We start from the raw sequence: 26,139 nt of genomic DNA, 5'->3' as shown, positions 1-26,139 counted from the left end.
TTTCTTCCATGCCAAACAGGCAGGGCAGCCCCTCTGGCAATGGGATGATGGACAGCCCTGCTCGGCCAATCACTGGAATGTGTATACAGGCCCTGGGCACAGTCGCATGGTAACACTGTCACCTTCAACAGGGAGGGAGGGAAGGAGGGAGGGCGCAGAGTCATACTGCATGCTCATTCAGAGGGGGATTCACTATGCATGAGCCATATCTGCATTATTCATGAGCCCCTCTGTAGTGAGAGAACTGAAGGGCCAAAAAGCAGGAAAGGAGCAGGACTTCTAGCACCTATGGTAACAAGGGCTTTACACTTATATTTATAATATACTCCTTGTTTTTGTCTTGTTTAGCCCTTTCAGGATTTGTTAATAAATATTGTTAATGAATAAATGTTAATTTGGTCAAGTCTCTTTTTGTCTGTAAACTACCAGAGTGGCTAGTCAGGGAGCCATCAACCTGGCCACATCAGAAGGCCCATTTTCATTAAGTGTTGCCTTAATCTTAGGCTGTAATCCTATACCTACTTATCTTGGAGTAAGACCAATTAAACTTAGTGGGGTTTACTTGTGAGTAGACATGTATAGAACTGTACTGTTGGTTGATTAAACATATTAATAATATACACAGGAATGGGGGTGTGCATGTTTGCAGGCCTATTTTTTAAATGCTGTTTTACTCTGAACACTAATCCTTGATGCCTGAAAGTTTAGAACATTTTAAAAGTCAACTTCTTCCAAGGAGAGGTGTGTTAATTTACAGTGTAATCCTCTGCATGTCAAAAGTAAGTTCAAAGCGAGTTTACTCTCAGGCCGGTGGATATACTAGGATTGCAACTTAAATCCAAATATATCCAAAAGTGGAAGATTTACCTGGAGTAAGCCCAATTGAACACAGTGGGACATTCTTCCTAATAAAGGTGCACGGGATTGCACTGTAACAGTGCGTAGTCATTTGTTCAAAATGACTTATTCCCAGGTAAGTTGGTATAGTATTGCCTCTGTAATATGTGCAACATCAATTTGTTCCCCTGCCCCCAGCAAAGATATCCATGTTGATCATAAGAAAACATCCAAAATCCAAATTAGTATAATACCTTTATTAGATTAGCCAAAAGATCACGAAAAATGTGCAAGCTTTCAGAACTCCAAATCTCTTCAGACCTGCAGAACACAATTTGAATGTCTTTAGAGTTGAAGGCCAAAACATCTGAAGGGCCACAAGTTGCCCACTCCTGAGGAATGTGATTCCCAGTAACTTAAGTCGAGCAAATTCTGCCTGAAAATAAACTACATTTCCCAGCATGCCATCCTCTCAGGCCCCGTTGCTTCTCCGGCGTGCGTAAGTAACCGATCGCTCAGATGCAGAGCCGTGGAAGGGGGCAAAAGTTAGCGGTATTTAGCGAGTCGTGTGCGGCTGCGCTGTATGCAGCTCCCGGCCGGAGAATGTCTGTGCACTTGACGAAGCTTCTGATGTGGTCGGCGTGTTTGCGCCGCCTGCGCTTTGATCAACCGGTCGTTTTCGCGGAACTCCCGCGCCAGCTTCTTGTGTAGCTACTGCTGCTGTTTGATCCAACTTCTCCGCCGATGCCATGATCAGGGCCGAGATCTCGTCTTCTTACCAAGAGGTATTGGGAGAACGCGCGTCATGGGAAGCTGAGTGACTTGGGGCTTCTCTAGTTCCTAAGGGTGCAATCTATGCACACTTAGACTGGGGGGGGGGGGGAAGTCCCACAACTCCTACAATAGCCGGCTGCGGGATGCTGGGAGTTGTAAGACTTTTTTCTGTCCAAACTTGCGCCCTAAATTTCCATCGTCTGCACGCGAGGCGTTTAGGCATCGACGCGCTTCAATTGTATTGCTATTTTGCTGAGCAACTTTAGTTTGTTTGTACCATGCACCGGAAAGACAATTCCTCTTTGCGGCTGGGACTTCAGTTGCAAACAAGACCTTTGAAGGCAACCCGATTTTGTGCAGAGTTTTACTGCACTTAATAAGTCCCATGAAGTTCAGCGAGGCTTACTCTCGAGTAATAGTGCCATCCCTTGACTCGGAAATAAGACTCGATGGCTTAGACTAGGGGCTTAGTTGCACCTTCGCATCACAGTCCTAAACAGGCTTACGCGGAATTAAGTCTCACTAACTTCTGTAGGGTTGCTGGTGCATAAATCCATTGGAATCGGTGGCTTGAAGTGAGTCTAATTCTAGTAAGAGTGGCAGGCTAAAAAGAGGAAAGAAACTGCTACATGCAACCAACCTATGCAAGTGTTCGTAGAATCATAGAATAGTAGAGTTGGAAGGGGCCTACAAGGCCATCGAGTCCAACCCCCTGCTCAATGCAGGAATCCACCCTAAAGCATCCCTGACAGATGGTTGTCCAGCTGCCTCTTGAAGGCCTCTAGTGTGGGAGAGCTCACAACCTCCCTAGGTAACTGGTTCCATTGTTGTACTGCACTAACAGTCAGGAAGTTTTTCTTGATGTCCAGCTGGAATCTGGCTTCCTGTAACTTGAACCCATTATTCCATGTCCTGCACTCTGGGATGATTGAGAAGAGATCCTGGCCCTCCTCTGTGTGACAACCTTTCAAGTAAATTCCATTGAACACATTGGGGCTTACTTCTGAAGAAAGATGCATAGGATTGCACCATGTAAAGACCAGGCACTAAATGTCCTATGCACATTTACTGAGAGATAATTCTAAATATGGTAAGCAGCATATACATCTATTAAATTAAATTAATTAAGGGTGCATATACATCTATTAAATTAAATTAATTAAGGGTGCAATCCTATTGCATGTTTAGACCCAAAAAAGTCCTTTACGGTCTTAACATGCATAGGATTGTGCCTTAAGTTAAATGGGCCAGTCACAGACTCTCAGCCCAAATGACCTCACAGGGTTGTTGTTGTGAGGATAAAACAGAAAGGAGAATGAATTATGTACGCTGCCTTGGGTTCCTTGGAGAAAAAAAGGCGGGATATAAATACAATAAATAAATGACCTGGGAGTTAGGAACATGGGAGTAAGTCTCATTGAACTTGATGGGATTTATTTCTGAGTAAATATGCATAGGATTGGGCTGTACAAGGCCATCCATCCTGCCCGTTTTCTAGTCAAGATGAAAAGAATCCAGAAATGGGAGCTCAAACCTGAAGAAAATACAGTCAGTTCATTTGTCATTGGCAATTAATAATCTAATCAATAATAATACCGATAAGCCAAGTGCTATCCGAGGACATAATGGACTCTTAAACATTTTGTATGCTTGCGGTGCAATCTTATATATGTAATAATTTCCAGAGGGGTACTAGCTGTGTTAGTTTGTTGTAGCAAAACCAACCTTAAAGACTGCCAAGTCTATTATGCATATTTTTGTGTGACTCCAATCCATGAAAGCTTATTATGCCATAATTAATGTGAAGTCTTTAAGGGGCCACAAGGGTAAAGCAAGAGGTAGCCACACTGGCCTATTAGAAAAATCCCAGATCCATATTAGGGCAATACTTTTATTAGGCCAATTGAAATGTTATGAAGTAGTGGGTAAGCGTTTCAGTTCTCTAGAATTCTTCATTAGACTAACTAGCTAATTTCCTGCTTTGTTAATGCTAAAACTGTGTAGTTTCTCTCTACTTCTGTTTTCTGTCTTTCAAAGAACCTATTTGTTTTCCCAAGAATGGAGGCAGCTGGATTTTCCATGTCTGCCAACTTCTCCCACCCCACCATTTTAAGACTGTGATCCATGGTTTCAATGCCAGCCATTTTTGTCCCTCCCTCACCCCAAGTTTGTTTATCATCTCGCCTGATGAAGTGTTCTGAAGAACTCAAAAGCTTGCAGGCTATGTTGTGACATTTTGGTTGACCTAATAAAGGGTCTGCATTTACATGTATAAATGGTTTGCATTTACATATATAAATTCTAAATCTGCCAACTTTGGATAACACTTCATGCATCAGATGAAGTGGTGTCTAGTCCGCAAAAACTTACTCCATAATAAATTTGTTAGCCTTTAAGGCTTGCATCTTAGTAAATCCACATAGGACTGTTGCCCTTATTCTCTTTCCAGCTCATAATCTAACCCTTTTGGCCTAGCTTTCATCCTACATCAACTCCGTTTTTACATGTACCCCCAGATCTCTTCATTAATTCTGATTTTCAGAATATGAAGAAGTCAGCTTAATAGCACAGAGAAAGTTAGCTGGCCAGCCAGCTTTAGTGCCAGGGCTGAATTTCAACAATGCCCAGAACGTTTTGTTTCCCTGTGCAAACTCCTGAGTTGTTTTTGCCTGCTTATCTGCCTGGTGGAACTCAGGCCGCTAAGGTACTGCAAATAATTAGGCAGGAAAGGGGAGAAGAGAAACTCTTGATGTGGGCAAACTCTCCCAGATCGCATATTTTAGAAAACTCAGGAAGTTGGATGTGTAGTTTGACTCTGTTGGCATGGGTCTGTTAAAGTGATCTTAGCTATATTGTTAAACTCCCTCTTTGCAGCCCTGCCAGAATTTGAGTCTTGCACCTATTTTGCATATCAATGTACCAGCTGCTGCAACCCTTACTCTGTGCTTGCTTGTCTTTTGCTTCTCCTTCAGCGTTGTAGAGGCTGAGAGTGCTGTTCATTTGAGTTCAAACAGGTTGTGGTTGTAAACAAAAATATCATTTCCTGATTTTGTTCTTGCATTCGCTGATTCCAGAGGAGTACTTGTGTTAATCTGTTGTAGCAAAAAAATAAAATAAAATTGTAGCACCTTGAAAATCAATTATGGAAGAAGCTTTTGCGCTTATTTCTATATATCAGTGGTTCTCAACCTTCCTAATGCCGCGACCCTTTAATACAGTTCCTCATGTTGTGGTGACCCCCCAACCATAAAATTATTTTCGTTCTTCTCTACACGATCCATTGTCATGGGATGGTTTGCTAATGAAAATAATACATAACAATAGCTTTAATAATACAAAAGATGATACATGACATAGTTCAGTCAATACAGTTTCCTAAACCATCGGAAATATGTGTTTTCCGATGGTCTTAGGCGACCCCTGTGAAAGGGTCATTCGACCCCCAAAGGGGTCCCGACCCACAGATTGAGAACCGCTGCTATATATCAATATACATATCTTTATATAACTGTGTTAATCTTTATGGTGGTACGAGACTCTTTTGTTTTTAATTCACCAATGCAGATGAATAATAAGTAGTGCAGATTATTATTATGTCCCAGGTGTAATTATTATTATTATTAATAATAATAATAATTACACCTGGGACCTGCAACAAAATGTTACAGCATGTAGTGCTCTTATTCCAGATTCTAGCTAGCCCGCCATGCTCTCTTTTAGGGAACTCCATTCTATTTCCCCGTCACACCCCTACTTTTCTCTTTTTCCTTTCCAACATTCTATGCCCACTGAGCATGGTCAGACCTCACTGAGCTGGGGGAATGAGGTGTGTGTGTGTGTGTGTGTGTGTGTGTGTGTGTGTGTGTGTGTTGAGGTTTGTGGGAGATGTCTTAAAGATTTTTAGTAGTTCTGTAAATCTTAAAGAGTTTCCCCAAGTCTGCTTCCCACAAGCAGGGGAAAGATCCTCTTGTAGGAAGGCTGCGTACTTAGAAAATGAGTTCTTTATTACTAAACACAAATTGAAACTGTAACAAAATGTTACAGAGTAAAGTGCTGGTGTTTCAGAATATTCCACTCCATTCCCCTACCCATCAGGTTCCACCCTCCCCGCCACCATGGTCAGTCAACATTCTGTGCCCACCAAGAACATTCATTTTTCATTGAGCTGTTATTTTCATTTCCCCACTGGCATTTTCTTTTTTCCTAAAAATGTTTTTTATGTTTCTGTGAACCTTGGGATTTCTCTGAGCTTGTTGATACCTCCGTGTTGCGAATGGATGATGATGTTTGGGCAACGTAAGGAACAGCACTCACCTCTGAACATTACAAATAGTGATGATGAGTCAGTACTCTTCAAGCATTCGAAGTGATTCCCATGAATCCTCTGAAATTAACCATATGGCAATAGCTTCTAGTATCACCAGCTCACAATCACAAAGAGGTGAGCAAGTTTTTGAATTCACCCAAAGTTTTGATCAGGCTAGCCTGCAAAGCAAAGTAACTTAAGGGGTGGGGAGGGGGGAAGGGAGGGAAAGAAAAGGATATTGCTGCTTGACGATATTAGGGATGGGGGGGGGGGAAATGTCTTGCCTGCAGACCGCAATAGCCTTAAAATAGAATGGGGAAGTGTTACACAGACTCTGGTGTGAAAAAGATCTCAAGTTGCTCAAAAGATGAATGGGACAAAGAAGCAATGGCTAATCTCGCCATGAAAATATTTAAATTAATTAGTTAAACTACTTTTAAGCCACCTTTAAAGGGAGAGAGAGAACAGTTACTCAATTTGATCGGTAGCACTAATATGAACACAGAGTTCAGAGTATAGACGTCTTTAAAAAAAACCACCTTTATCTCAGTAATCCTTACAACAGCTTTGAAAGGAAGGCCAGCATTGTTGCAGATAGCCATGCCAGCTGGGAATAATGGGCATTGCAGTCCCAACACATCTGGAAGGCTGCTTTAGAGCATTTCTCAAGGCTAATTCATAGGATAGGCCTTAAAATGTTTTATCTGTTCTTCTCTTCTTCACGCTACTTTGGAAAGTTATGGTTTGCTTTTTTCAAATATTTTTGCCATCGCCTTGCACTTCTACTTTCAACTGTTTCAATCCTTAAAATTTTGGGCCAATTTACCCAAACTGTTCTTGTGCTCTCTAACATGGATTAGAACTCTACAACACACATGCTCCACCTGTTTCGCTTCCCTCGAGGGGGTTAATGTGTGTTTAAGGGCTAGCTAATCTATCAACGATTTGATTTCTCTTTTTCTGAGCACCATTCATAGAAGCAGCCCTTTGGCTACTTCAGCCGTGACTACTGATTGCAATCCTGTGTATTGCGTCATGCTAGGTGGCAGTTATACAAAAATGACCCCAGGTATAACAGGAGAATTATAGTTCTCTTACACTTTTAAAATTCATTTGAACTGTACACATAAAGTACAATTCAAACAGTATGTATCTGTGCGGTTTGTATCTGCGCAGATACAAACACAGAGCCGTGTGTTTGTATCTGTGCAGTTTTAATTGTTTTACTGCTTTTAAATTATATATTGTTTTAACTTGGTTTATGGTTTAATTTGTTTTTAGCTGTGTATTTACTGTTTTATACTATATGCTTTTATCTGTATGCCACCCTGAGATCTTATTGATATAGGGCGGGATATAAGTGTTTTAAATAAATAAATAAGTCCAAAGTCTGCAATCTCATGCATACTAATTTGGAATTAACTTCTGTCTAATTAAGTTGGATGTATTAATGAGTAAACATGCATAGGATTGTGCTATAAGGCCAAGGGACTGAGCCTTGTAAGCAGCGGAGGCTTCTGTACCTTGGATAGCTCTTTTAGAGTTCTGACTGAAACCCGGAGCAGATTCACTGCCCCACTGACATCGGAGGCACCAGATTCCACTACTTGTAATTTATAGGTAGGGCAGTGGTGCAGCTAGATCTGGACCTTGGGGCATATGTCTAGAGCCCTGAGAATGTGGTGGTGGTGGGGAAATAACCACCCTGAGGGTGTCACGGCAGCAGAAGCAAACTCCATTTTATTCCTGTATCCATGTTGGTGCTATGATTTAAGTGAGTTTAACATTTTGAGAGAGTGATGTTTCAGGTTTCTATAACTACAATGAAGAGGGGCAAATTGCAATCACTCTAGAGACAAATGAAATAGATACTTAATAGAATTTACTTAACTTTGGAATGTTTGGTAAGTAACAACAATAAGAAAATGATAAACCAAGAACTCAAACTTTAGGCCACAGTTCATTGTAAAGTGCAGTGCTACTCTTTATAGGCCAACAACAGTCTCTTATCCCAATTCCTTTAGCCTTTTGTTGCAGTCTCTGTTGTGGAGGTTCAAGCTTCTTCTACCTGAAGAATCTGTTTCTTTCTCTTCTTCACCACACTGCTGGTTTCCCTGAATTCCCTCATCCGCACTCCTCCTTCCCTCTCCTGCTGCCTTCACCTCTTCCCTCCCTCAGCCACCTTCCCCTTTCCAAATGGCTGCCGTGGAAGGGATGTTGCCCATTCATAAAATGGCTGCCATGGTGGACATGGCTGGTCACAGTAGACTCACTTCCCAGAAGTCAAACTGGCAAAGCTAAAAGAAAAACAACTTGCCCCAAGAACAGAGTTGGAGGGTGAGCTCTGAAATGCAAAACCACTCTTTTGAACCAAATAAAGATAGCCCTGTAGAACAGCATATCACTTTGCAGCAAGCTAGTCTCCCAGTGAAAAATAAGAATAAGAATAAATAAAATAAAATAAAAATCAGGAGGGTGAGGGGGCTTGGCTGGCACCACAGATAGTATTGTTTGTCGAGTGCCAAGCCTCCAGTTGTCTTTGTAGTCACACAATGATGACAGTTTCTTAGTAAATAGCTTTTATTATGCAAACCAGAGCCAGATCAGCCAAGTTTCAGGTTACAGATGTAATATACGTATAGCAACACAGAGCTAAATTCTCTAGTCAACTTTGCATAATACTAATTAGATTATAAGAAGCTAGCTTTAATGAATACAATATGATAAGAAGTTGCAGTGAAACTGACACCAGCTGATAGTATGAAACCTGAGTAACTTTTCCAGGCCCCGTCTTGATGGCAGCGCTTTGGTGCCACAAGGTGCCTTGCTCCCACACTTGCTTCCTTCTCAGCATCTGCACGGGAAGGAACACAACTATGAACTTTAACGCTCTGTAAAAGTAAAAAAAAAAAAAAAACTGGGGCGGGGGGAGGAGAGGAACTGGGCTGTTCCTCCCCCATCTTTATTTTATTGTCTGTATCTGCGCAGCTGCGCAGATACAGTTAATTATGACACCTAAATGGTAATATGCCTTCTCCCTTACCAACCTGCCCGGTCACTGAGGTCATCCGAGGGCCTGCTCCTGGTGGTTCCACATAGATCCATCCTCCGATTGGAATCCACCAGGGGAAGAGCCTTCAGCGTGGTGGCACTTCAGTTTTGCCTTTAATACCATTCCCTCAAGTGAGCAGTCTGGCTTTATTTCCTGGAGTATGGACTGGTTTGATCTTCTTGCAGTCCAATTATTATTATTATTATTTATTTATATAGCGCCATCAATGTACATGGTGCTGTACAGAGTAAAACAATAAAATAGCAAAACCCTGCCACATAGTCCAAGGCACTCTCAGAGTTTTCCTCCAACACCACAGTTCAAAAGCATCTATCTTCCTTCGCTCAGCTTTCCTTATGGTCCAGCTCTCGCAGCCATAGGTTACTACGGGGAATACCATTGCTTTAACTATGCGGACCTTTGTTGTCAGTGGTATATATATATTCTAAATAAATAAGTAAATACATGATAAAATTTAAAAAGGTGGGGAGGAACGGCCCCATTCCTCCCCTCCCCCCATTTCTATTTTTATTTTACTTTTACTGAGGTGTGGGGCTGCCCCCTTCCCTGCCCAGCCCATGGCGACCAATCAGAGGGCGCCATGGGTTGTGACAAGCCTCTGCTGCCCAAATAAGTCAGGGTGAGTGCCCTACTTTTTTGAAGCGGAGTTTCCAGGGTTTGCTCCCAGATGGCTTCGCAGTGGTGGCTGTGTCATGTAGATGATGTGCCGCTGCTGTGAAGCCACCCCAGGGCAAACCTTTCAGGTAGACATGCCCCCAGTCCCGCTCTCAGAGAGGGTCTTCCCTTAGGGACCTCTTTTGAGTGGCCAACTTTTTAGAACACCTCATGTGCTGAAGTTATTCCTCCCTCCTCACCCGATGTCTGATTCCTTGGTCCGTCATTCCCAACTCCTCTCCCACCATAGGAGACAGCAGGTTGAAGGTCCCCATGTTACGAGGTTAACAGTGTTTTAAAGTGCTTGACACAAGGCAAAGCAGAACACATTCTTTTCATGCCTGTCACAACAGAAGCAAGCCCCAGCTACAACCTGCAGGGAGAAGAGACGGCACAGCCTGATGTAAGGGATGGAGCACACTACAAAGGAACGGTGTCCCAAGACGGATGAAGGCCTGTGATGGTCCTTTCTCTTTGTGGTTCAGAATCCTGGCAGGTGGACCTTACCAGAATGTAAACACTGAGAGAATCTGTGTCTGAAGCTCTTTTTGATCAGCTTCTGTCATACAGGTTCCAAACATCAAACTGCCTTGAAGCACTGTTGGCTGAGCAGACCGCTGATCTGGATAGAAGTTTGCATCCAGTTTTGAACAGGGTTGCACTCACTTTGGAGAGCTAGATTAACCATCTGGGGATTCTCCTGGACCCGGCGCTGTCTATGGAGATACAGATGGCTTTGGTGGCCAACTGCATCCTTATGCAGAGAAAGTAGACCTCGTTCAGTGATGCAAGCCCTAGACTACTGCAGTGCTCTCTTTGCGGGGCTGCCTTTAAAGATAGCTGCATTCCATACTGGTAGTTACCAAAATGTCCTACCTGGATGCTTGTAGGAGGTAGGCGTTCTGATCTTCTTGCACGAGTTCTGTGCCAGTTGCATTGACTACCTGTTCGTTGCCAGACTCAACCTAAAGTGTTTTGAAGCTTTGACTGGTTTGGGACCAGGTTATTTGAAGGACTGCCTACCCAGACTCTGAAATTGACCACAGAGAGTGTGCTTTCTGCCCTGCTGCCAAGCACCATCTGACTGTAAGATACCAGGGGCAGGGCCTTTTCAGTTGGTGGCCCCAAATATTAGGAATTCCCTTGCCAGGGAACTGCACATGACCCCTGCATTGGTGATCTTTAAGGGGACCTTGACAAAAAAAATGTTTTATTGTTCTTTTGATTGCATTCCATGGTTGTGATGCTGGTTGATATTTAACCAGCTATTTTTTAAAACTTTTTTCAGTTTTATCAGCTTGTCTTAATTATTGTTTATTTGATGTGCATTTGCTGTTTTGTGTAAGCTGCCTTGTGAGGGTGTATCCTAAACAGCAGCATATAAACAACAGCAACAATAATAAAAATTGATTAAATGCTTAGGCCTGGTTCAGACATATGCATGACTTTTATGTGACAATGGGCCATTAGAGGTGTAACACAACACAATTTTTGTGAACCACCTAGGGAGCTTTGGCTATTGGGCGGTATAAAAATGCAATAAATTAAACAAACAAACAGAACTTCTATTTCACCTCTCAAACAGAAGGTTTTTTTCAATGGAATCAATTGACATGTTCTACACAAGGAATGATGTACCAGATGTCCATCCCTCAAGCTTTTATGCTCAGACTCCTTGCAGGTAATGTGAATTGATACGTTGAAGTCGCTTGCAGATCACAGCTTCTTTTTCTTGTCTGATACCTGAGTAAATGTTGAAACAGGAGACACCGAAAAATGATCTGATGATAGCTATACCACTGTAAAACAGCCTTCCCCAGCTTGGTGCCTTCCAGATGTGGGGGACTGCTGACTGGGAATGATAGGTGTTCAGTGGAGGCTGGTGGCCCCGTTGTCAGTGGGGCGGTGAAACCGCTCCAGGTTTTAGACAGAACTCTGAATGAACTATCCAAGGTGCTTCCTCAGACACCTCTCTTGGTGCCCACCAGGTTCCATGCCGCTTCTGATTTTAATTTTACTTCTTGTTTTACTCATATATATTTTTAACTGGGAGGGTGAGATATTGCAAATCAAAGTGCTGCCCTCAAGCACTGTCTTTATTTGGGTTCCAAAGCGTACTTTTGTGTTTCACAGTTCAGACCGCCACCTGTGCCTTGGGCAAGAGATCCCCCCCACCCTTGCAAAGGAGAAAAGCCATCATCAGTCTAGACCTCAAAAGGAGGTGATCTGACCAGGACAAAGGGACTGATTCACTCCCCCACCTTCTGATCACCATCCCCATGACTAGCTAAAAAACCCAAATCTAGTTGCACCGATGACATGTTGGGACAGTCCCATGGTGGTCATGGAGGCCATGAAATCCTGAGCTGCCTCAGAGAAGGTGCCCTTGGCATGAATGTTGATGTCCCCCCAAACCAGCAGCCTGAGGGACCTTGGCATCACCTCTGAGGCCCCCTCTGTCAGGTCAGGTAGGGAGATTGCTGGGTAGCGGGCTAGGCGGCACACCAAGAGAATCCCCAATCTGTCCCTCTGGCCTAACACAAGATGCAGACACTCCAGACTAGTAGTCAGATGGAGGGGGTGGGGGTGGAAAGAGAATTCTTGTAGATCATGGCAGCCGCCCCTTCCCTGGCCTTCAAGTCTACCCTGATGCTGAACCATGTAACCCGGTAGACACAACTTGGAGAGGCCAACTCCTTCCTGTTTGCCCACCCAGTTCTTGCTTATTCATGCCAGATTGGCTATCACTATTGAATCAAGGATAAGGGAGGTCTTATTATGCATCAATCTGGCATTTAAAAGCAGCCTGCAGAGATCTGAGGGCAGGCTGATAGGACACCCACCCAACCTGTGGATGCTGAGAGGACCAGAACATGGCACAGTTGTTACCTGTCTGGGTCGCCTTCCCCTTACCTGGCTAGTCTTTCTCCCAACGCCATTTGGAAGGAAAGGAATGCCATACCTATGATCTGTAGGGCTGCTTCGGAACGCCAGGAAAGGAAAGAATGCAGAGGGAAGGAACAAAGGGAAACTGCATCTTTCGTGATACGCCTTTAGTTATTTCCCTTCAGTTCTGGGATTACATGCTGTGCGGCATGTAAGGATAATGTCGATCAGATGTGACAAGCTTGTGACATTGACAAAAATGTCCTGGCAGTTTGGGCCCTGGGCTTTGAATGCTGGAACAAAAAAGCATCTGGTCTGTATTGCTGCTTTGAAAGGTGTTCAGTTATTTGTTATTCTGGTCCATTGAGTGGAAGGATAATGAAGCGTTGGACCATGCATTTTCCGTTGTTATTGCTGCTGTTCATTTTGTGGTGACCGGGATGAAAGGTGTTGTGCTGAATTAACTTGAGAGTCCGAGGAATGTGTAGGGAGAAGGGCTGTTCATACAAAATACACTCAGTAGTTGTTGTTGAAATGTGGGTTAAGCATGTTGTCTGAACCCAGGACATTTTCCGCAGGGTGGCTTGTTAACCATGCAGTCTGGCGTGTTAACCATCCTGAACAACCCAACAACAAACATTCAAGAAAAATGCCACACTGCATGTTAACAAGCCACTTTGCAGAAAATGTCCTGGGTTCAGATAACATGCTAACCCACAGAGTGTGGGTTAGTGTGTAGTGCGAACCCAGACAGAGTTTAATCCAGCCTGAGGCCCTCCAGATGTTTTCAACTCCCATTATCCCAGCCAGCATGACCAGTGGTGGTTAGTTGTAGCCCAAAATATCCAGGGGCACCAGGATGAGGGAGACTAATTCCACCCCTTGACTTCCCCCATTGGGTTGAGGGGTCCTTCCATTGGAGCATAGTCCTGTCTAGTTTGGCATGAAGGTACTCACTTATTCCCACATTACAAATGAGGCCAAAGGCTACTTTGCATGTTAGTGCTGTCATGTGGAAGCCATTTGTTATCACCTCTGTGTGATGGCTTCTTTCTGCAGTATCCATTACATGTGGTGCAGCTAGAGATGTCCAGATTTTCCGTCCCTCATGTGTTCATGGACTGTGCAGTGTCGTTTGGTCCAGTGTCTGTTCACAGACAGATTCAAATTCCCCCCCCCCCCCGTTATGTGGAAAAATACATAAATGATTCCATAAGAAAGTTTGCAACAATTTACAGTTTAAGTTAGTTTGTAACATTTAGCGTGTTGTCCCACATTCTGTTCAACTTTTCCCCATGAATATTTTCCAGGATGGCATATGTCTCATGAGAAACTTGCGTATTTTCCTGCAAATAAATTTGCGTAAATTTCAGATTTATTTTTTTAAAAAAACCTGCAGCAGCTTCCGCACGTCAGATTCTTAGAAATCCGAACTCCTTTTAAGTCCATCTAAAATTCCTCCAGCTTCCCTAGTTGCAGTTCACCCCAGTCATTTAGACAGTCTTCATGTCACGGGCTATTCCCGATACCATCAGGCAGTGATGTGGAGCTCTTCTGTTTTTTCATTCATTTATTTAGCTCATCTATATTACACCTTTCTTCCACCATGGAACTCAAAATGGTATCCAAGGGATTCCCAGGTGGTCTCCCATTCAGACACTGACCAGACATATACCCCGCTTAGCTTCAGCAAGGTAGTTGTAACCTGTATCTTCTGCATGTTCCAGTCACCATGTAGAATGGCCGCACCGTGGATGCTGGAATATAGGGCTGTGGAACCTGTGACTCTCCAAATGTCATTGCACTGCAGTTCCCATAAGCCCCAGCCAGTGTATCTGGTGGAGAGGTGTGATGGGCATTGCAGTCCAAGAACATCTGGAGGACCATGTTACCCATCCCTGTGGTAAGATGTGGAGGGAGAATGGCCCACTGAGTTTGTGGCTTCACATTGACTCTGATCCCACGTCGAAGTCCATCACTGTTTGTCCTCCACTGACCTGATAGGTGATCGGTTTGCATTTTGCATTGGCAGCTGAGTGAAGATGCAGAGCACTTCGCTGCAAACGCAGATCCAGCAGAGGAACAAGCAGATGAAGAGGATCAGGATGATGCCAGCTCCTCTATCCTTCCAGGTGAGGGCTGATGGCCCTGGGCAGTTGATTATATATATTTGGTGGTATGAGAGTCTTGGGCTATTGCAGATTCTCCCAACCTACTGCCCTCCAGATATGTTGGACTACAACTCCCAGCATGCTGGAAGTAGTAGTCCAACATATCTGGAGAGCACCATGTTGGGGAAGGCTGCCCTGCTCAATATCTTTTTCATTTGTCAAGGGACAAGCAAGACAGGTAAGAAATAGTAGCTCTGCCTACAATTCTTCAGGCATGGTAGAAACCAGCACAATGGAGGAATGTCTTTTCCCATGAACGCTGTGGCTGGCCTAGGACATGCACCTGAAGGCGCCGTTGCCTGGCATGGAAGTGGACCTTTGGAAAATGGAGGAACTATACTTGCTCACTCTGTAACCTCCTCTTTGTGCATAGGGAAAGCAGGTTACTGCCTCCCGCTCCTGGTCAAGGTTTTGGGTTCTTTCTTCTTGAACACAGGGGTGGGGAGAGCTTGAAATTCAGACTGAGTTGCGATCGTAGATGAATATTTTGTTCGGCCCTAGACAGCAACAGCCCTTCGATGCGCTTCAGCAAGTCCTGCCTGAAGAATGTCTTCTCGGTCATTCTCCTCTTCATATACCTTCTGCTGATGGCTGTCGCTGTTTTCCTGGTCTACCAAACCACTGCTGACTTCAGGGAGAAACTTAAGCACCCGGTGATGTCCGTCTCTTACAAGGAGGTGCCTTCATATGACGCTCCAGGTAAGGCACGATGTGGAGCGGCATGTTTTTGTGGGGAATTGGGTGGTGGTGGTGGTGTTGAATTCCCACAAATGTACCATTGACTGTTGCTCAGCTTTACCAGCTCTCAGTCACACTCTCTACAAGGTTAAGGTTCTGAGTGGTTCTGAGCAAATTCACTGCCCCACTGACATTGCAACTACTTAGAGTACATTTGAAGGTGGTGGTGATTAGCAGTGAAGAGGTCTTTTCTTCTCCTAAGAAGTCCTCAGAATCACACGGTGACTCTTTTTCTGAGTGTTCTATGGATAAAATGACCGTCATCCATTCAGACTTGGGTAACATATTAGATACTGAGTTCTTGGCGGTGGCATCTTGCATTGGGTGAGTTCCAGTTACTGACACATGATGATGGGGGAAATGTACTTGGACTTGTTTGACACCGTTCCCATCACTGGCAAAGGTTTGCTGCGGGAGGCCATTAAACTAGCTTATGCTAATTATTAAGACCATTTTAAGACTGTTACTGGAGGTATCTTTACTTGATCCCTTGGTGTTGGATTATAGATTTCAGTGATCAGCTCCAGGATCTTTTGGATGAACCCAATTATCTCAGTCCATTTCATTCAGGACTTAGCCAGATTCAGGAAGGAAACTGCCTTGGTTGCCTTGGTGGATGACCTGTATCAGGAGAGAGGCTGTGGGAATGTGGCCATGTTGAACGTTACCATTGACCATAGCAGCTTTCTGGGCTGCCCGTGCAGGAAGGACAGTGTGGGGATGAGGAAGTGCTGTTTTATGGTGTTTCCACTCTTACCTGGTCAATAGGTTCTAGAAGGTGGTGCTGTTGTGTCCCTTTCTCAGCAGCTAGAAAAATGAGGGCATCACTTGCAGAAGCTTAATGCTGCCCGTGGGTTTGGTCCTCTCTCTGTAAAAGCCAATTCCAAACATTCTGTCCCACCCTAGCATGATCAAGAAATGGAACCCAGAATGCACAGAGATGACCTGTGCTTCCTGGGGGTCTTGCCTATATAAAAACTCTCCCTCCACAGCCATCCCACTTATCACAATGATGGTCATCTTGTAGATAATTTGGGACAAGCTTCCCCATCCTGGTTCCTTCCAGATGTGTTGGACTACATCTCCCATCATGCCCAGTCAGAATGGCAAAGCTAGTAGCTGCAATCCAGAGCTTTCCTGGCTTTCAGTGGCAGCTGTGTCAGGACAGGGGTTTGTGATCAGGAGAGCATGGCTATCAATGGGAAGCCCCACTTAACAAAGACGGCTTTTCCAGCTCATACCCTTTGATAAGACCTTACATTGGGAAGAATTTTAATGTCCCACTGATGGAAAGGTCAGGTAGAGGTGTCTATTTTTCACCCCATACCTTTCTATACTACTCTAATCTTTGATGTTTTAAACATTTTAGTGCATAGTATCTCTTGGGAGATAGGTCACTAATATGCCCATTTTACAGATAGACTGAGAAAGAATGTAGATATAACAGCACCTACAGGTATAAGGAGCTGCCTTATATAGGGTTCCATCAGATGGGGGAAATCACGCTTCTGTACCGCCGCTTCTCCCTGCCCCTGTTTTTGTTGCTCATTACTTCCTCTTTTCAAAGAGGAAGTAAACAACCTGCACGAGGCCCATTCAGTTGGCTGTTCTAATCGTGCTGCTTCTGCTGCACACAGCAAGAGATTCCAGCAACATCCGTGTTTAAAAATATATTGGACTTTCTGAGTTTTTTCTTGTGGCGCGAGGAAGGCCAGAACTGGTGGGAGGCAGACCACATGAGAGGGACCCATGAAAATCCGTGAGTGCCCAGCAACGAGCGTGCAATAAAACGCTCATCTGATGGAGTTCATAATTAGTCTTTAACTGGTGTGTTAAGACTCACAAGTGAATCATGCCCGTAACTAAGGAAAGTTGCTGTAGCAGCTCACTATTTTGTTGTTGTTAAGGATGTTTTTGAACATGTCCCCCCAAAAAGGAGTCTTACATTTCTTGTATTGCCTGTTCAAATCAAAGATTGACTCCCTACTTAAAAAGACTGAAGACCAACATTAAAACTACCTGAGACTCATGGTCAGTTATGGAAAGTTAATTGGATATGAATGGAGTAGGATAAATGAATGGAATATAGATGAAGCAATCTCCGTATTGTAGGGTATTGATGACAGATGGTAGTCAATGTATTCCCAAGTTCTCTTATTGTTTATTAATGTTGTATTTGTTAAAAAAAAATCAATAAAAATTAATTAGAAAAAAAAGACTGAAGACCACTGTCTTACACTATGCCAGACCATTAGTTTTATCTAGCCAAGTAAGGTCTTGGCTAGATAAAACTAAAGCAGCACTCTGGATGTTGGGCAGAAATTGTATTATTTGTTATATTTATTAAGTTTCTGTCTCACCTTTCTGCCAATAATAGCACTTGAGGTGGCAGACAATAGTAAAAGTACAGAATTAAAAACAAAATCTTAATTAAAACATAGCAAAAAACAAAACAACCCAGTCAATTAAAATCACAGTTAAAACAACAACACAAGAAACAGACAACACAAATAGACGGGGAGTTCCCACCACTGGCCTTTATGAAGCCATAGATGCAGTGGACTGAACTTTCTACATGTGACGCATTGAGCTGTATGGCTACATTCAGAGTTAATGGATAAATCTGGCTTTCATGCCCTGATTCCCAGGTCCAGATGAACTTTCTGCCCATTCTAGCTTTCATATCATATGTTGTTTTAAGCAACGGCGTATGTCAGTTGCAATGTTGTGTTTGTGCTGGGTTTATATAGACCTGTGACTGATCCAATTTATTAGAAATATAATCCTGTCCTTCCACGATAGGTATAGCCCTTTTTCTGGGCAAGGCTGAACTGCTGACGTGCAAGCATCACTACTATGACTACATTCCACCACTGGTAAACCCAGGCCAGCCAGGAAAAATTGAATGTGTTACTCAGAGAGTCAACTACACAGGTCCTTTTACTAATCAAACCAAGGTAATAATTAAATAGAGGACGGGCTGAAGTCTGTTTCACGCATAGCTTCAGTGTCTGAGTGTTAACCAGGAACTACTGTGAAATTTCTCTTGCTCTCTTTTTTTTGTTTGGCAAACTTTACTTGCAGATTTTTTGAAACAACCTGGAAAGTTTCTTTTACTTGGCAAACCCATTTACTACACTGTGTGAATAAGGCTAAGCAAAGCAGTCTGTTGCTTATAGTGCATGTGAATCATGCAATCATAGGTGTTGTTCACACAACATGCTAAACCACACTTAGTGGTTGAGTGTGGGTTGTTTTGAAGTGCGGGTTGTTTGTTGAACCATGGGTAAGTGTGGTGTCTGAATGCAGCACATTTTCTGCAGGGTGAGTTATTGTGTTGTCCAAACACAGCCAGGGTGGCTTGTTAACCATATGGTGTGGCTTGTTAATCACCCTGAACAACTCAAGAACAAACCATGAGTGCTCAGTGTGGCTTGTTGGAGAAAATAGGCCACATTGCATGGTTAACAAGCCACTCTGGCTGCGTTCAGACAACACACTAACCATGGTTCAACAAACAACCCCACAGTTCAAAGCAACCCACACTTGACCACTGTTGGAAGGGGGCATTTATGCCACTGAATCCAACCCCTTGCTCAGAGCAGGAATCCAGTTTAAAGCCTCTCTAACATATTCCAATCTCTGCTTGAATACCTGCAATAATTAAGAGCTCACCACCTCCCTAGGCAACTGGTTCCATTGCTTGACTGCCCTAACCGCTAGGAAGTTTTCCCCGGTGTTTACCCAAAATCTGCCTTCCTGTAACTAAAGCCCATTATATCTGATGGCAGAGAACAGGATGTGGCCATCTTCTGTCTGACAACTTTTCAGGGACTCCCCCCTCAGTCTTCTCTTCTCCGGGCTAAGCATAGCTGATATGATACATCTCCTTCTCAGAATGCACTTTTTAAAGTTGCCCTTTGCCTGACATTGAGGCTGGCCCTCTGAAAAAGGGATGCTGATTCAGTTGTTGTCTACAGCGGCCGCAAGTGTGCATTGGCTAGCACCTGTGACAACATATGTGGGACTGTGAAGACATATAGGGGTGATAATAGGAGTGTTGACATCAGTGTTCAAAGCACCCATGAAAGTTTTTGGGGTTGACCCACATAAGCCACTCCTGCCATGCTTGCTAGCCATGGCCCCCACCAGCATGGAGGGTAGCCCTGGGCCAGTGAGGATTTCCCTTTGGGTGGGGAACCCTATGCACATAGGAGAGCCAGTGTGGCCTAATGACTAGAGTGTTGGATTGGGATTCTGGTCCCCACTTGGCCATGAAGCGGATTGGGTGACTTTGGGCCAGTCACAGAGTCTCAGCCCAACCTACCTCACAGGATTGTTGTGAGTATAAAATGGAGAGGAGGAGGAGGATTATGTATGCCACCTTTGAAAAAAGGAGGGGGGGAAGGTGGAATATAAATGTAATACAAAAATAAATAAATATGTTGATGTATATGGAGGGCCTGTTTCCACTGTTATCAAATGGTAAGAGGTGTGGCCAATGCACACACATGGTTGGCAGGGGCAGGGCTAGTCAGCGCAACCCCTTCAAATGAGCTGTAAGCAAGTGAGTAGGTTTGTGTGAACCTCCCCTAATAATAAGGACCTATTGTAGAGAGATATTGTAAGGGTTTCCATGGTAACATCAGTGAAGCGCCTTCAAAATTTGAATTGCTTTATATAATTATTGTTTTCAGGAGTTCCACTGTTCACTCAGGCAATTGCCTGATCTATTCCAAGCATCTCCTAGCTTGATGTGTCATCTGTTATTCAAGACCTGCATGGAACAGAAAATGATAGCACATGTATTTTATTTAGGTTTTTCCTCAACGTATTTTTGATTATTTTTACATAGAGCAACTGTAGGCAACCTGGCACCCTCCAGATGTTTTGGACTAGGACTTCCAGAATCCCTGACCATTGCCACGCTGGCTGGGGTTTATGGAAGTTGTAGTCCGAAACATCTAGAGGATACCAGGTTGTCTACACAAGAAGAAAACTGGAGGAGTAGAGAGCGAGATTATTATTTTTGTTATCATTATATTTCTTAGATACCTTTTTCAAAAAAGACTCAAGGCAATTTACAACAAAATTAAAGCATACAAAGTTTAAAATGGCTTAAAAAATATCCGCTAAACTACTTCTACCCCATAAAACTATTTAAATGTCAGTGACGACCATAAACAATTGAATTGATGTATTATAGAGCCCATCTTATGCTATCAAAAGTCTGGAAATAGAGGCAAGTCTTAACGTGGCTCCCAAAAGATGACAATATTGGTGCAAGGCAGGCCTTGCTGGGCGGGGTGCTTCAAAATTTGGAGGAGCCATCAATGAAGAGGCCCTCTCCCCTGTTGCCATTCTCCAAACCTTTTGTGAAGATTTAAACCCCCAGAAAATCTCTTTGTCCTGATCAGTCCAATGAAACACATGTTGACACAGGATGGAATGATTCTCTTTAGCCTGTATCACTCCTCTTCTGACTTCCTTTCTCTGTTCCTTGTTTTCACAGAAACATGCTGTGATTGTGGAAGGACCTCGGGATGTGAAGAAACGAGAACTGGTCTTCATGCAGTTCCACCTGAATGAGACAGACCTCGATTTCAGTGCAATTGATTACCTCCTTTTTTCTTCGTTCCAAGAGTTCCTCAACAGGTACAGCCCTACCCATAATTTCTACCCATTAAAAAGTTGGAGGCTTACTGAGAGCCAGTGTGGTGTTCTGAAGAGGGTTCAAATCCTCACTCAACCATGAAGCTCACTGGGTAAACTTGGGTGAGTCACTTTCTATCAGCCTAACAGGATTGTTGTGAGGAAAACATAAAGTGGAGTAATATGTGTACCTCTTATTCCCACCCAGCAAATCCTTATTTTGGAGGAATGTGAGACCTGGATTCAAAGGGTCATGGGATGGATGAAGGGGAACAGTGCCAGGGCCCCAAAGTAGTATGAGGTACCTCCAGCCTTCGACATTCCTTGAATGTACATCAGGATTGGGGGGACCAGTGGGCAAGAACAGAATTGAAGAAAGCAAGAGCTAGGATATCTTTAACATGGTGAGGAAGAGAAGGAAGGGAACAAAAGAAACAACTCCGATACGTATTCAATCTAAGATAAGTCTCTAAGGGAACGTTCAGAGAGCATCCCAGGGATCACAGGATAGTTCAAAGGGAATGCCCGTAGCCTGTTTGTTTCCTGCGCTTCCAATATATCGAGGAATAGTGCAACCAGCCAAACATTAAGCTTCCACTTGTGTGTTATAAATTGGGGAAAGGGTAGGGAGGCAATACATGAACTGACATGTCTGTTTCCATTGTAGTAAGTCAGGCAGGATTTGTCCACTGTGCACAAAAAGAAATTCCTTGTAACTCCTCTGCTGAGGGAACTGCACTAGCTGCCAATTCGCTACAGGGCCAGGTTTAAGGTTCTTGTAGTTGTGTACAAAGCCCTAAACAAGTTGGGACCAGGATACCTGAGAGAGCGCCTTCTCCCCTACCAACCTGCCCTGTCACTGAGGTCATCTGAGGGCCTGCTCCTGGTGGTTCCACATAGACCCATCCTCTGATTGGAGTCCACCAAGGGAAGAGCCTTCAGCATGGTGCCCCCCCCCCCCGTGGAATTCCCTGCCTCTGGAGGTCAGGCAGGCGCCAACTTTGTATCCCTTTCGGTGCCTCCTGAAAACGACATTATTCCAGGAAGCCTTTTCTTAATGACTAGCCACGGTTTACTGTACATTTTGCATCTTTTAAAATCTATTTTAAAGTGTTTTATTCTGTTTTTGTTTTGTTTTATCTTGTACGCTACTCCGAAATTTTCAATGGGGAGCAGTATATAAATATTGTAAATAAATAAATAATTCCATCCTGCTAGGAAACAGAACAGTGGTATGTTTAGGTAGGCTGCAAAACCGGCCTTAAACTAGGCAGTTTGAGAGGCTGCATCTTAAGTGAATTCTGGGTAATTGCTTGTTTAGAAGCTTTCCATATAAATTAGGTTTAGCGTGAATCATACTTTATAATCCACACTTCTTTTTTAGGCTCTCCACATAGCATACTTGGCTGCCGTGGTAACCCACAATTAGCCAGAGTACGGAGAGGCTTTCAAACTCTAGTGGGTAAGATTGAATAATTAAGAGGCCCAGCCAGGCCTGGTAATGGAGCTAAAGCAGCCTTGCAGACCGTCTATGGAAAGCATTCATTCCAGCTCTAATCATATTTCCATCAGAAGCCTCCTTGAGTAAATAACTTCCATGGAAATTAAAAATGTGCGTGTTGGCGGGGGGGAGGGGGGCTTAAAGCAACGCCTTTGCAATAATATTAATAAAGTGTCTTTCCAAATTATGGGGGGTGTTTTGGGGGGTGTTCAATGCAAAACAACAATAGCAGAGCAATCATTCAGTTGTTGGCAAGGATTTCAAAAGTCTGTCCTCAAGGAAGTTCTTATGTGGCCAGAGGTGGTTACATTTTCCTAGAGCAGATATATCAAAAGAAATACATGCTGGAAAGATGCAATCTCTTCCCTGTTCCCTGCCACAGCTATTGCTTTTGTTGCTATTACGAATCCTGTACAGATGGTGGCTGTGCTGTATCACAGGTACCTATTGGACAGTGATCCCCCCCCTTCCCGGCAAAGTGGTGGAACTAAGGATGTAGTTTATTCTAAACCAAAATGTGACGCGTTTCAGACCCTAAGCGACCTTTCTCAAGGTAATTTGATAAATGCAAAATATTACTTCTATTTCGTACCCATGGTCGCCTATGCTTTGCTAACTCCAAGGAAAGACTCTGGGTATTTGAACACACAGTCTCTTGATGTTGCGGTAATGCTTTGAAAAAAGCTGTTTCCAATTACTGATAGAATCATAGAATAGTAGAATTGGAAGGAGCCTATAAGGCCATTGAGCCCAGCACCCTGCTCAATGCAGGAATCCGCCTTAAAGCATCCCTGACAGATGGCTGTCTAGCTGCCTCTTGAATGCCTCTACTGTGGGAGAGGCCACGACCTCCCTGGGTCATTGGTTCCATTGTCACACTGCTCTAACAGTCAGAACGTTTTTCCTGATGTCCAGCCGGAATCTGGCTTCCTGTAACTTGAGCCCATTATTCCGTGTCCTGCACGCTGGGATGATTGAGAAGCGATCCTGGTCCAGCTTTTCAAGTATTTGAAGAGTGCTATTCTCAAGGCTAAAGATGCCCAGTTCTTCCAGTCTCTCCTCATAGGGCTTTATTTCCAGACCCCTGATCATCCTGGTTGCCCTCCTCTGAACCCCCTCCAGCTTGTCTGCATCTGTCTTGAAGTGTGGTGCCCAGAACTGAACACAGTGTTAAAGATGAGTCCTAACCAGTGCCAAATAGAGGGGAACCAGTACCTTGTGCAATTTAGAAGCTATACTTCTTTTTATGCAGCCCAAAATAGCTTTTGCTTTTTTTGCAGCCTCATCACAATGTTGGCTCATATTCAGCTTGTGATCTTACTGTGTGTTCAAATACCCGGCACCTTTCCTTGGAGTTAGCAAAGCGTAGAAGACTGTGAGTACGAAATAGAAGTAATTATCGAATTACCCTAAGGATCCGAAACATGTTGGATTTTGGTTTAGAATAAACTACATCCTTAGTTCCACCCCTTTGACTCTGGCTTCTTTTGGCGGGGGGTGGGGGCATCTCTATTGGGGTTTTCCTTTTTTTGGCTTTTACCTATTGGACAGTGCCTGTATCATCCAACTAAGCAATATGAGCTAGCTGGACCAAAGTTGTCATTTCCTACAAGGCAGGTTAATATGTTCATCCCTAGGGACAAGCGAGGCAACTCCTTCATCGCTCGCGGCTGCACTGTTTGGTATACAATCACAGAACAGTCCTACCTTCAGCGTCAGAGAGGAAAAGGCTGCAGAGGTTTATGTGAGGGCTGGAAGGGGTCATCCCATGTTGGATCTCCCCTCTGAGGGCAGCTGCCTCTTTCTGTTTTCAGAGGGGTCAAGCCAAAAAATCCTTTCGTCCCGGGACACCTTCCCAGGGGCCATTGGATTGCAGCCTTTAGAAAGTATTTTATTTTTAATTTAATTTAATACATTTATATCCCGCTGTTCCTCCAAAGAGCCCAAAGTGGCTTTCATGGTCCTCATCCTCTTCACTTTATCGTCACAACAACCCTGGTCCCTTTTGGAAGAGATCTGTAGCGTGTGTGTGTATCCCCCTCCCATCCCCAGACAAGAGATCTGTTTGGGAATCCTTTCCTGGACACCTCTTTGCCCTGGGAAATGGTCCGACCTTTCCATGGGCTGACACCAGGCCTGTTGTAAGGTACAGTTGAGGGCCCTACTACAGCGCAAAGCTGGGGCTCAGTCCCAATTCCTACAGCTTCTGCGGTGCCAGCACAAGGAGACGTATGCCAGCAAAGACAGAGGACTCTGCTGTTACTATTTCAGCTTATGAAATATGAGACTCATGCTGTTGGTGTCTAGGCTTATTACTCAGCAATGGAGATATATGGAGTTACACTAAATGCCTTTGAAGGAAACAGAATGGAAATTTTAGTTCAGATGTCACGGATGTTTGAATGGCACAACGTTTTCTTCCCTGCCGTTGATGTGTCAGTGACCTTTGTCTCTTAACATATTCCCAGAAGCCATTGTAGTTAACTTCTCACACAGAGGCTGAAATTGAAGTAAGACCTATACAGCGATGGCGGAGAATATGCTTTGGCATTCATACAGTTCTGTATTCAATATGAGACAGCTTTATAGTTTTATTTCTATGTGATTCCAATTCCAGAAACTTTAGACCTGGTTGTGGTTATGCAGGCATAAGGGAAGGCACTCTGCACATGTTTGGAGATGTTCTCATTAAGTCACATGTTCTAAGGCTGAGTCCTGCCATTTTGAAGAGTTGCTGGAGCCAAGGCCTAACTTAAATGAACTCTTAGGAGCTTGGTTTTTTAAATAATTCAATTTTATTTGATGGGAAAATTCCACTATGGAATTACACTTCAGTGTGTGTGTGTGTGTGTGTGTGTGTGTGAGAGAGAGAGAGAGAGAGAGAGAGAGAGAGAGAGAGTAAGTGACTGTATGTATGTATGCATACAATACATGCAGTTCTATATTCAATATAAGGCACCTTTACATGTTTAGATCTATGCAGTTTCAATTCTAGATACTTTAGACCTGGCTGTGTTATGCAGACATAAGGGCTGACACTCTGCGCATGTTTGGAGGTGTTCTCATTATCAAGTCATATGTTCCAAGGCGGAGTCCTGCCATTTTGAAGAGTTGCTGGAGCCAAGGCCAAGGAGCTTGTTTTTTAAATTCAATTTTATTTGATGGGAAAATCCCACTGTAGTATTACATTTCAGTTACACACACACAGAGAGAGACACACACACATATAGCCCAGCAGGATCAAAAAGATGCTAACAGTGCAAACCTGTACAAGATGTAAGCCCCACTGAGTTCACTGGGATTTACTCGCAGGTAAATGTGTTTAGGCTCACAGTCTACACTGTGAATCATGAAGTACCCAGATCTGACTTCTTATGAACTCAGTAGATAGCCTTAGGCAAAAGCAGCATTTTCTCAGCCACTGCTTCTCAATCATGCATCTGCACTATGGGGAGATTCACACCAACCTAAAATGGTTGTTGTACATGCTGCACTGGAAGAATAAAGTGTTTTGCTCAAAACAGCTCTATAAATGCAAAGTGTTATT

At 43.7% G+C, this 26,139-nt stretch overlaps 1 protein-coding gene across 1 annotated transcript in view; it reads left to right on the top strand.

The window, feature by feature from the left end:
• Positions 1-1,367: 1,367 nt before the first annotated feature.
• PACC1 (proton activated chloride channel 1) overlaps positions 1,368-26,139 on the top strand; it is a 30,069-nt gene continuing 5,297 nt past the window's right edge. The window contains exons 1-5 of the mRNA XM_063125571.1: positions 1,368-1,622; positions 14,563-14,662; positions 15,203-15,400; positions 18,242-18,396; positions 20,952-21,094. Of these exons, the coding sequence (XP_062981641.1) occupies positions 1,587-1,622; positions 14,563-14,662; positions 15,203-15,400; positions 18,242-18,396; positions 20,952-21,094 (632 nt within the window). The 5' untranslated portion in view covers positions 1,368-1,586. The remainder of the gene's footprint in view (positions 1,623-14,562; positions 14,663-15,202; positions 15,401-18,241; positions 18,397-20,951; positions 21,095-26,139) is intronic.

This window comes from Elgaria multicarinata, chromosome 4 (assembly GCF_023053635.1).
Source record: "Elgaria multicarinata webbii isolate HBS135686 ecotype San Diego chromosome 4, rElgMul1.1.pri, whole genome shotgun sequence".
Taxonomy (NCBI): domain Eukaryota; kingdom Metazoa; phylum Chordata; class Lepidosauria; order Squamata; family Anguidae; genus Elgaria; species Elgaria multicarinata.
Note: the sequence above shows the minus strand (reverse complement) of the source record. Positions and strands in the feature narration are given on the sequence as shown.